The sequence below is a fragment of the Lepus europaeus genome, chromosome 8 (assembly GCF_033115175.1).
Source record: "Lepus europaeus isolate LE1 chromosome 8, mLepTim1.pri, whole genome shotgun sequence".
Classification (NCBI taxonomy): domain Eukaryota; kingdom Metazoa; phylum Chordata; class Mammalia; order Lagomorpha; family Leporidae; genus Lepus; species Lepus europaeus.
This window is the reverse complement of record NC_084834.1, coordinates 95,386,951-95,399,279: the sequence shown is the minus strand read 5'-3', so window position 1 is coordinate 95,399,279 and position 12,329 is coordinate 95,386,951. Positions and strand designations below refer to the sequence as shown.

The 12,329-nt window shown below is 46.0% G+C and overlaps 1 protein-coding gene across 3 annotated transcripts in view; it reads left to right on the top strand.

The window, feature by feature from the left end:
• The window catches only part of ENOPH1 (enolase-phosphatase 1), a 37,587-nt gene that overhangs the window by 9,572 nt on the left and 15,686 nt on the right, over nucleotides 1–12,329 (top strand). For all 3 annotated transcript variants that reach the window (XM_062198602.1, XM_062198600.1, XM_062198601.1), the window contains exons 2-3: nucleotides 10,211–10,312; nucleotides 11,797–11,999. In XM_062198602.1, the coding sequence (XP_062054586.1) occupies nucleotides 11,866–11,999 (134 nt within the window). In that variant the 5' untranslated portion in view covers nucleotides 10,211–10,312; nucleotides 11,797–11,865. The remainder of the gene's footprint in view (nucleotides 1–10,210; nucleotides 10,313–11,796; nucleotides 12,000–12,329) is intronic.

The following is a 12,329-nucleotide window of genomic DNA, read 5'->3' as shown; positions in this document are numbered from 1 at the left end:
CTTAAGTAGTTGGGCCCCTGCACCAATGTGGGAAATCCAGCTGAAGCTCCTGGCTTTGGCCTGGCCCAGCCCTGGCCATTTGGGAAGTGAACCAGCAGATGGAAGATATCTCTCCTCCTCTCTCTCTCTCAGTTTCTCTCTCTCTAACTCTGCCTTTCAAATAAATACATCAAAAATATTTTTACTGGCCGGCGCCGTGGCTCAACAGGCTAATCCTCCGCCTTGCGGTGCCGGCACACCGGGTTCTAGTCCCGGTCGGGCACCGATCCTGTCCGGTTGCCCCTCTTCCAGGCCAGCTCTCTGCTGTGGCCAGGGAGTGCAGTGGAGGATGGCCCAAGTGTTTGGGCTCTGCACCCCATGGGAGACCAGGAGAAGCACCTGGCTCCTGCCATCGGAACAGCGCTGTGCGCCGGCCACAGCGCGCTACCGCGGCGGCCATTGGAGGGTGAACCAACGGCAAAAGGAAGACCTTTCTCTCTGTCTCTCTCTCTCTCACTGTCCACTCTGCCTGTCAAAAATAAAATAAAAATAAAAATAAATAAATAAATAAATAAAAATATTTTTACTGAAACCCATGCTCCGTGTTTTTCTACCATGGTTACCAATACTTTTAGGTCCTTATTGCCCTAGGCAGCAATGTATTAAAAATGAGACTCATAATATTGCTAATCTCCAAGAACTTGCGGCACAGCTGCCCTGATAAGTAGTTGTTGATGGGTTAACAACCCCTGAATCCCAGCCCAACCCTTTTTCACCTGTAGGATAATTTTCTCCAAGGGCAACATGCTACAAAAGGGTAGCATGTGAGAGAATTTTTTGTAGATTCAACTTGAAGCAAGGGGAGGAACTTTCAGGGAACCTCTATATTGGATCTTAGTTTATGACGAGTTGAGCAGAAAGCACCTTTGGCCTTGATTTCTGGTCTGTTCTTACTGAACTTTTCACATATGTGGCACTAGCATCATCTTTCCAGCCTAGGCCTCCCTTTCTCTTGCCAGGCTCTGTTGGGGAAACACAGTCCTTAGCACTTACGGAACCTGTGTGGAAGGCAGGTGCAGTCTTCCCACTGCCGAGGGCCTCTGTGGATTCCTGTTGGCTCTGTAAAGGAAAGATTCAATAAGTAAATCTAATGAATTGGGTTTTCCAACTTTTCTCTCTCAATTCCTTTACGCATTTCTTTGCTGAACATGTACATTCAGGTCAAGCTACCCATTCTTGTAGCTTGGAAATCACACTTTTTTTCAATCCTAGTGTAGGGATTCATGCCTACCTTGAAAAGTACTTAACTGTGCTAAACTGTGATAATACAGAGCCAAGAACTGCCTGTGCTCTCCAAGGACTTCTTTGAGCAGGAATTTCGCTCTCGTTTCTCTGCATTTGTGAAAGCCCTGTCTTTTCCAATATAGCAGATGCTGCCTTGTGTTGTCTGTGTCGTGTCCTCCAAGCCATGTGGAGAGCTCCTCAGGGCAGAGACCAGGGCTCTGCACAGTGCTTGCACAAAAAGCATTGAGAAATGTTTAGTGATGGTGCTAAGATGTGTTCCGGAATGGGTGTGGGAAAGACAGCCTGTGCTGTCCTTGCTATTTCAGGTTTCCTCAAGGTTGAACATTGCATCTGAACAGCATGCAGCTTACCTGAAAGTTTATAGAGTGGCATTAGAATTTTCACTGACTCAGCATTTAGGCTGAGAGATCCTTCATTCACTGGTTTGCTCACCAAATAGCCACTACAGCTAGGTCTGTGCCAGGAACATAAATTGGTCTTCCAAAAGGGTATTGGGCCCAAAAATCTTACTGCTTTCCCAGGTGCATTAGTAGGGGGCTGGATTGGAAGTGGTGTAGGCAACACTCAAACCAGCACCCCTACGGGATGCCTGTACTACAGTCGGCAGCCTTACCTGCTATGTTACAAAGTAAATTGCTGAGGCCGGCGCCGCGGCTCACTAGGCTAATCCTCCGCCTTGCGGCGCCGGCACACCGGGTTCTAGTCCCGGTCGGGGCACCGATCCTGTCCCGGTTGCCCCTCTTCCAGGCCAGCTCTCTGCTGTGGCCAGGGAGTGCAGTGGAGGATGGCCCAAGTCCTTGGGCCCTGCACCCCATGGGAGACCAGGATAAGCACCTGGCTCCTGCCATCGGATCAGCGCGGTGCGCCGGCCGCAGCGCGCTACCGCGGCGGCCATTGGAGGGTGAACCAACGGCAAAAGGAAGACCTTTCTCTCTGTCTCTCTCTCTCACTATCCACTCTGCCTGTCAAAAAAAAACAAAAAAAAAAACAAACAAACAAAAAAAAAAAACAAAGTAAATTGCTGAAAGACATGCATTCAAATTGATCACCCCAAAGTTACTGATTTTTATAAACCCCCCATTTATTAATCCATAGATAGGACTTTTATCTTACACATCTAATTTTTTTTTAAACATTATTTGAAATCAGAGTTACGCGGAGAGAGAAGGAGAGGCAGAGAGAAAGGTCTTCCATCCGCTGGTTCACTCCAATTGGCTGCAACAGTTGGAGCTGTGTCAATCTGAAGGCAGGAGCCAGGGGCATCTTCTGCTTTCTCAGGCCATAGCAGAGAGCTGGATTGGAAGTGGAGCAGCCAAGACTCAAATCTGTGCCCATGTGGATTGTCGGCACTGCAGGCGGTGGCTTTACCCGCTACGCCATAGCACTGGCCCCTTGTACATCTAAAATTTTTAAAGAATATCTCAGGGCCGGTGCTGGCACCGTGGGTTAATGTCCTGGCCTGAAGTGCTGGCATCCCATATGGGCACTGCTCCACTTCCAATCCAGCTCTCTGCTATGGCCTGGGAAAGCAGTGGAAGATGGCCCAAATCCTTGGGCCCCTGCACCCATGTGGGAGATCCGGAAGAAACTCCTGGCTCCTGGCTTTGGATCGGCGCAGCTCCTGCCATTGTGGCCATCTGGGGCGTGAACCACCGGATGGAAGATTTCTCACTCTCTCTCCGCCTCCCCTCTTTCTCTGTAACTCTGACTTTCAAATAAATAAATAAATCTTTAAAAAAAAAAAAAAAACAAAAGAAAATCTCACTTTGACCCTAGAAAATCAGTATTCCTATTTTGTCGATTGTTCTTCACATTTCTCATACTGGGATGGGCATTTAGCTTAACAATTAAGGCACTAGTCAGAATGCCCATGTTCCAAATAGGGTACCTGGGCTTGAGACCATTCTGACTTCTGATTCCAGCTTCCTACTAAGGCAGGCTCTGGGAGGCAACAGTGATAATGTAAGTAGTTATGTTCCTGCCACCCATGTGGGAGACCTGATTAAGTTCTTGGCTCTGCTAGCCCAGTCCTGTACAATGCTGGCATTTGGGAAATAAATTAGCAGAAGGGAGTGTTCTCTGTCTCTCTGCCTCTCAAATCAACAAATAAATAAAAATTTAAAAATTCTATTCTGTCCTTGCAGCTATATAAAAAAAAAAAAAAGTGGTATTTTTGAAAATAGGAAACCAGGCTGGCACCGCGGCTCACTAGGCTAATCCTCCGCCTGCGGCACTGGCATCCCAGGTTCTAGTCCTGGTTGGGGCGCCGGATTCTGTCCCGGTTGCTCCTCTTCCAGTTCAGCTCTCTGCTGTGACCTGGGAGGGCAGTGGAGGATGGCCCAGGTTTTTAGGCCCTGCACCCGCATGGGAGACCAGGAGGAAGCGCCTGGCTCCTGTCTTGGGATCAGCGCAGCGTGCCTGCTGCAATGTACCATCCGTGGTGGCCACTTGGGGGTTGAACCAATGGAAAAAGGAAGACCTTTCTCACTGTCTAACACTGCCTGTCGAAGGAAAAAAAAAAAAAAAAAAAAAAACAGGGAACCTTACTTTGGTATAATATTTTTGAAGTTTAGTGTGAGTGTTTGGCCCAGTGGTTAACACTGCTTGGGATGCCTGTATCCCATATCAGTTCCTACGTTCTGACCCTGACTCTGCTCCCAATTCCAGCTTCCTGCTAATGCGTACTCTAAGAGGCAGCAGTGATGGCTCAAGTAGTTAGGATCCTGCTATCCACATGGGAGGCCTGGATTCAGTTCCAGGTTCCTGGCTTGGGCCTGGTCCAGCCCTGGCATCTGAACCAGCAAATGGAAGCTCTTTCTTGGTGTCTTCCTCTCTGTCTACCCCTTTAAAACACACACACATACTGCTTTGAATTTCATAATTACCAGCTCATTTATTCAGAACTGATTTTGCTGTGGGAGACCCAGGTGGAGTTCCAGGTTTTTGGCTTTGGCCTGGCCCAGCCCCAGGCATTATGGCTATTTGGGGAGTGGATGGAAGATCTCTCTGTCTCTGCATGTAACCCTGCCTTCCAAATAAACCTTTAAACAAAAAACTGGTTTTGGTGCAGCTAGAGGTCAGAAGAGGAGTGGGAACTACCCTACCCTAATCCTGTTACACCCAATTCTCGTCCACTCACTGAAGAATTGTGTGGAAAGTCGGGGTGGTTCTGTCCTCAGAGCCCTCCTGGAGCCTCTTGGGACCTTTCCCGAGTGACTCCATTTAAAAAAAAACCAGGCTTCTTTTCAAAGACAGAATGTGTTTAAGACAGAAAGGAACTTGTTGTTTCCTGGGTAGGTACATGAGGGGTTCATTTCTTTCATGACTGTCTTTCCAATGATTAATTAAATGACTTTCTAACAAGTTCCTTTACTGAAGTCTAAAATGTGTGGAGCTGACACTGAGTAAAAAGAGACTTAAGACATGAGGTTTGGAAATAGTGGAGATCTCAGCATTGGCACCTTGGTGAGACTTTGGAGACCAGTGTTTGGCAGTGACGCTGGTCTTCCAGAAGCTGGCTGACCCCCTGGACTAAGCCTTGTGTGGATCCAACTCATCACAAAGTTCAGAAAGCTAATTAGACCCCTTTAACCAGGGTGATCAGCTCAAAGGCCTGGTTGATACACTGTTGTCCCAGTGTGCTAACTTACACTTAACCTTTACGTGTCTTGGTGAAATGGGGAAAATAGAAGCACCTGTTTTATTATGATGGGCAGACCATTCAGGCCTCTCTTTAATTAACTGGGTAAATTTTGAGTTCTTGGTAGCTGTGGCAGTGGTTAGATTCCAAATATATTTGGAAGGTAGAGCTGATAGAATTCGCTAATCGACCAATTGGGAGAGGATCAAAACAGTGACTAAAGGGAGCTGCCCTTTGCTGAGAAGGGGAGTTGTGAGGAAGAGAGAGATAAGGGATAGAATCAGCAATGCATTTATTAGTTCATTCTGAAATCAGATGATGAATCTGATGCTCATTCCTAAAGGCTTTAGTTTACAAAGGGGACAACATGCCTTGTTTGGGTCCTGCCCTGCTCACTCCTTGAAGACAGGGACAGTGGAGTTAGAATTTCCAAGCCCTGATGGCCCCGTGCAGCAGCCAAAATACCAGAACTTCTTGGCAGTTCCTAGTGAGATCTTCAGGAGGGCTGTTTAAGGAGCGATTTTAATGACACAACTATTGAAACTTATCTGGCAGATGGCGTGACCATTCCAAGAAGTAGCAAATTCTCATTTTTAGAAGTGTTCACATAAAGCTTGGAAAACCATTGTAAGAGATGCTCTAAGAGTAAAACAGTAACGGTGGGAGCTCGGAGCTTTTGTGCCAGGCTGCATTGGTCCATGGTAATGACAGGTGTGCTCCACGCTGCACTGATGAGACCATGCCTGCAGGCTTTCTGTCCCTTCAGGGCAGGTGGCCACATGGCAGGCGTGCTCATCCAACTGCTGCTCTCAAGGAGCCAGAGGAACTGCCAAGGATGTGGATACGTGAACTTATTTCTTGTAACCTGTCCCAGGAGAATATTACAGATAAGTAAACTGAGGCTCAGAAATGACCTTGAGTTGAATTACTGTTTCTGAAAGAGCAAGGCGGATTTATGCATATATGGGGCCGGTGCTGTGGTGCAGTGGGTTAATGCCCTGTCCTGAAGTCCCAGCATCCCATATGGGCACTGGTTCAAGACCTGGCTGCTCCACTTCCCATCCAGCTCTCTGCTATGGCCTGGGAAAGCAATGGAGGATGGCCCAAGTCCTTGGACCCCTGTACCCATGTAGGAGACCTGGAAGAAGCTCCTGGCTCCTGGCTTTGGATCAGCACAGCTCTGGCCGTTGCGACCAATTGGGGAGTGAACCCTCGGATGGAAGACCTCTCTGCCTCTCCTCTCTCTGTGTAACTCTGACTTTCAAATAAAATAAATTAAAAAAAAAAGAATTTATGTATATAAAAATGAACTCTATTTTGTCATTTTCATAGGGGGCAGCTTTCTTTGAAATTCTCAGGAACTGCTGTTGTTTTAAGGATGTGGTTGTCCTATATAAATATTCTTTTGTTTTTTTAAGATTTTTTTTTTTTTTTTTTTTTTTTTATTGAAAGGCAGAGTTAGAGAGAGAGTCTTCCATCCACCTGTTCATTCTCCCAAATGGTCGCAACAGCTGGAGCTAGGCTGATCTGATGCCACAAGGCGCCTGGAGCTTCTTTCAGGTCTAATTTGCTTTTGTAGGGTGGTAGCTTTATTTAAAACACTATAAGCGGCCGGCGCCGTGGCTTAACAGGCTAATCCTCCGCCTTGCGGCGCCGGCACACCGGGTTCTAGTCCCGGTTGGGGCACCGGATTCTATCCCGGTTGCCCCTCTTCCAGGCCAGCTCTCTGCTATGGCCCGGGAAGGCAGTGGAGGATGGCCCAAGTGCTTGGGCCCTGCACCGCATGGGAGACCAGGAGAAGCACCTGGCTCCTGGCTTCGGATCAGCGCGATGCACCAGCCGCAGCGGCCATTGGAGGGTGAACCAACGGCAAAAAGGAAGACCTTTCTCTCTGTCTCTCTCACTATCCACTCTGCCTGTCAAAAACAAAAAAAAAAACAAAAACACTACAAGCAAATCTATCGTTTTTGTTTTTTTGTGTGTGTACTCTTTTAAGAGTATACACTTTTTTTAGAAGATTTATTTATTTATTTGAATATCATAGTTACACAGAGAGAGAGAAGGAGAGTCAGCGAGAGAGAGAGAGAGAGAGAGAGAGGTCTTCCATCTGCTGGTTCACTCCCCAGTTGGCTGCAATAGCCAGAGCTGCGCTGATCTGAAGCCAACAACCAGGAGCTTCTTCCGGGTCTCCCACGTGGGTACACGGGCCCAACAACTTGGGCCATCTTCTGCTTTCCCAGGCCATAGCTGAGAGCTGGATCAGAAGTGGAGCCAGCCGGGACTCAAACCGGCACCCACGTTGGGTGCTGACACTGCAGGCGACAGTTTTACATGCTATGCCACAGTGCTAGCCCCAAGATTATACACTTTCATTGTGGAAAATAGACCCTCTCTCCCAAAAAAGTTTTTTGTTAGGTGAGATGTCATGACCCAGAGAGAACCTCTGTAAACATTTATGTCCATCCTTGCCTAGGTTTTGTTTTATGTTTTAGAAATGCACCAAAACCGAATTAGGCTCTACATACTGTGTGTAAACTGTTTTGTTTATGTAGAGAATGTTTTCTCCTTTTTAAAAACCATCGAGTCACTTAATTTCCTTTGCTTTTTCTTCTCTGAGGTTAATAAAGAAATAGTAGCCCAGCAATACTGCCTTTGTGTTACTGAGTTTTCTGAGTGGAAAATATTTAGGTTCTCAAATACTATAAATCATTTGCACTGTGTGATTCCCTTGGAAAGCTCTTAAAATGGTTTCTGTACTCGAGGTACTATTCTTCCCAGGCACCTTGAATTACCCATTATCTTCAGAGAACACTTCAGCAACTATTAAAGCAACAATTTTGTTTTTATTGAGATCTCTATGACTTCTTTTATTGAAACAGCTGCTGGACCATAAAGTAAATCCATATTTTGATTTGTAAGCATTTACAATGCGTCTTCTTTAATCAGATCTTCAGAAAGGTTGTGTCGGTGGCTGGAGCTCTCAGGAAGCTGCCACTGAGAGGTGTGCAGTGAATCTGTTGCTTGCATAGGCTCCTCTCCAGCATTAGTGGAATGTAATCCTAGTCCCCAGAAGGCAGATGCTCATTTAGTTCTATAACCTTTGGCTACACATACCGCTAAACGGTGACAGGCCCTTAGGTGCTTGGTGTGGACTAAAAGTATTCACACATTTGTAGAATCCTGGCTTTATTGCAGCTTTCATTTCACACTATAGTATTCTGAACATCTGTGAACAGATTATAGCTGTTAAGACAACTATGGTTATTTCTGGAGTTATTATTTTAAAGATTTATATATTTCCTTTGAAAGGCAGTTAGAGAGGTAGAGACACAGAGATCGTCCATCCTCTGGTTCATTCCTCAAATGGCCACAGCAGCCAGGGCTGGGCCAGGTAGGAGTCAGGAGCTCCATGCAGGTCTCCACGTGGGTGCAGGGACCCAAACACCTGGTCCATCTTCTGCTTTCCCAGGTGCCTTAGCAGGGAGCTGGATCAGAAGTGGAGCAGCTGAGATCAAACCAGTGTCTGTATGGGATGCAAGTAGTGCAGGTAGTGGATTAACCTGCTACGCCACAACACTGGCCCCTGGAATTTTTTTTTTTAACCTAAAAATCTTTAAGTGAGCAGGGTTGGGCATATATATATATACACACACACATATATATATATATATACATATATATTTCTACAGATCATTCATATGCAGTATAGCACATGCTAGGCTATGATATAATTACTGTTTTTTTTATAAGCAACATCAAAGGCATTTTATGTTGCTTAGATGTTCAATAAGAGTGTGTTAAGAGGCCCAGCATTGTAGCATAGTGGGTTATGCTGCCACCTGCAGTGCTGGCATCCCATATGGGCACCAGTTCATGTCCTGGTTGCTACATTTCCGATCCAGCTCTCTGCTAATGCTCCTGGGAGAACAGTAGAAGATGGCCCAGGTGCTTGACACTCATGTAGGAGACCTGGATGAAGCTCTTGGCTCCTGGCTCCTGGCTCCTGGCTTCAGCCTGGCCCAGCCCTGGCTGTTGCAGCCATCTGAGGAGTGAACCAGTGGATGAAAGATCTTTCTGTCTGTCCCTCCCTATCTCTGTAACTGCTGTTTCAAATAAATAATCCTTTTTTTTTAAGTGTGTGGAAAGAGTGGGTAAAAATCATCCCAGTTTTAGCTCATTGTACCTTGTACTTTTTTAGTGCAGTAACACTTTGCACTAAAATGGAAGACTGCTAACATATTGACCCCAGATAATATTGATGTTCTAGATGTTATATAAATCCTGGCGTCATTGCCTGACTTTGTGTGTGTTACTTAGTACGAGGGCAGTTTTATAGATGTGAGGGGGCAAACTGTATGATCAGGAGTTCCACAGTAATCTCTAACTTCTGAAGCTTTCCCTAAATGTTCAGAATTGTTTGAAACTATGCACCATTTATTGCTGTGAGTTCTCTGAGAAGAGTGGCTATGGTTGCTAAATCATTAGTAGAAGCATCTGGCAATCAGAAGAGCCCTAGCAAATGTTGAATGAATGAGTTGACCGTGCTTGTGATTTATCCTCTGGGATCTTCTGTGCTGTTCCCACTAACTTTGAGTCAGAGCTGATCCTTGCCCAGTCTAAATCTCTGTGCTGGAGAATATTATTAGTAAGTGGGAAGGTGCCAGGTGCTTTCCATAAACCATCTGTGTTATAAAAGTAAAGAAGGCAGCCGGCGCCGTGGCTCAACAGGCTAATCCTCCGCCTTACGGCGCCAGCACACCGGGTTCTAGTCCCGGTCGGGGCGCCGAATTCTATCCCGGTTGCCCCTCTTCCAGGCCAGCTCTCTGCTATGGCCCGGGAGTACAGTGGAGGATGGCCCAAGTGCTTGGGCCCTGCACCCGCATGGGAGACCAGGAGAAGCACCTGGCTCCTGGCTTCGGATCAGCGAGGTGTGCCGGCCACAGCGGTCATTGGAGGGTGAACCAACGGCATAAAGGAAGACCTTTCTTTCTGTCTCTCTCTCTCTCACTATCCACTCTGCCTGTCAAAAAAAAAAAGTAAAGAAGGCAAATAACATGTTAGTATTCTTATGAAAATGGTTTGACCAGATTTGGCCTGTGGGTTATACAGTTTGCCAACTCCTGGTCTAGTTCATTTTTTGGTCTTTGCCTTGTTCATGTCCTCAGCAACAATTTTCCATTGACTGACTTGTCTGTATTCTAAGGTGAGAAGGTAGAAGAATTAATCTTGTCTTTCAGTTGAGAAATGCTAACTCTTGCTTTTTCTTTGTTTACTGTTTTTTGCTAGGACATTTTATTTCCGTACATCAAAGAAAATGTTAAGGAGTATCTGCAAACACATTGGGAGGAAGAGGAGTGCCAGCAGGATGTCAGTCTCTTGAGGAAACAGGTTGGACCTTTCTCTTCCACACTTTCAAGTGTCTCGGAATTGAGGATGCCTGGTCTTCTCTCTCCTCTCTGAGCATATTGTAAACCTGTAGTGACAGAGGCTGGACGTTTAGGAATTCACAGTCCTTAATTAAACCGATCACAGCAGTTTGTTATTACTAGAATTGCCTCTTTCTGGAGCTATTTCAATTGCAGAAAAATACTGTATAGCCCTTTCTGGGAGAAATACAAAAGGCTTTGTGCAGTCTCTTCACATTTTCCTTTACTGTCCCCTCCTCATTTTCCTGTCCACTCTGCCAATGCTGCCTCCTCCCCAGTGCTCCTGGGTCCATCATCCCACCCTCACCCTGCTCAGCCCTGGCCCGGCCTTCATTCCCGCCGTGGTCTCATGTTCTGCTCTGTTCCCCCCACCCCCACCCCGTCTGTCTGCCTCCACATTGTGTACTTATTGAAACTGCTTCAGTGGCAAAGGTATAACTCCCTGGCAGTTGTTTCCTAGTTAACTTTTATATTGTGTATTATGGTATGTGCTCTGTAAGTTTTTTAATGCTAAGAGTTAGGGTTAGCTATATAGTCACACCCTTTGGAACATGGGATATTTGGGTTTGTTTGATTTTATGGGTAACTCATGGTTACTGAAATCTCCCCTTTTTTGTTGTCCCAACCTTTATTGAAACATACATATCCATTCCCTCATTATAGTCTATACATATGTATCATATATGGGTATGTGTATATCTAAAGAGATCTATTTATTTATTTGAGAGGCAGAGAGAGAGAGAAATTTTCCACCTGCTGGTTCACACCCCAAAAGGCTGCAATGGCCAATCTGAAACTGGGAGCCAGCCAGGAGCTTCTTCCAGGTCTCCCACATAGGTGCAGGAGCCCAAGCACTTGAGCCATTTTCTGCTGCTTTCCCAGGCACTTTAGCAAGGAGCTGGATTGGAAGTGTAGCAGCTGTAACTTGAACCGGGTCCCATATGGGCTGCTGGCACTGCAGGCGGAGGCTTAACCTACTATGCCACAGTCTTGCCCCAAGATCTATTACCTAGAGATATATACTTATATAATTGTAGAGAGTGGACTTCAGTGTCAAGACGCCATTGCTGTAAATGGCTATTAGGACTTTGGCAGGTTGTGGGAGATGACTATGAGCCAGCTCCAATGCTTTGCTAGCTTCTTTCCAGTGAATTCCAGGCATAAGCTAATTTTATCATCAGATGCTCTCTCTTCTCACATACAACCTGCCTCAGTCAACATTTCAGCTTTGGCAATCTAAGAAAGGTAATAAAAATTTATTAATCCAATTTTTTAAAGGAATCATTTACATCAGCCCCCAACTCTATGACACTATAATTTTGCAACAGTATCACAACTGAAGATAGTTGGAAAACAGTTGGTTTGCTTGGTTTGGGGAATCTTGTTTTAAATGGTCTTATATTGAATGAGCAAAAAACAAAATTTTATGTTGTTTCTGACTTAAAGGCTGAAGAGGATGCCCACCTGGAAGGGGCTGTTCCAATCCCTGCAGCTTCTGGGAATGGGGTGGCTGACATGCAGCAGATGATCCAGGCCGTGGTAGACAACGTGTGCTGGCAGATGTCTCTGGACCGAAAGACCACAGCGCTCAAACAGCTGCAGGGCCACATGTGGAGGGCGGCGTTCACAGCTGGGCGCATGAAAGCAGAGTATGTAGCTGCTTAAATGCCCAAGCATTTCAGTGGCTCCAGATCCAAATATTCTCCCTAGTTCTCTCCCACTGTAAGTCAATTGGTGACACAGATAACATAGCACTGGAGTCTAACAAGTGAGTGGTTATCTTTCTCTCTTTCTTTTTTTCTTTTCTTAAGATTTATTTATAGAGTTAACACAGAGAAGGAGAGGCATAAAGAGAGAGAGAGAGAGCAAGAGAGGTCTTCCATCCGCTGGTTCACTCCCTCATTGGCCACAGTGGCTGGAACTGCACCAATCCGAAGCCAGGATCCAGGAGCTTCCTCCGGGTCTCCCAATGTGGGTGC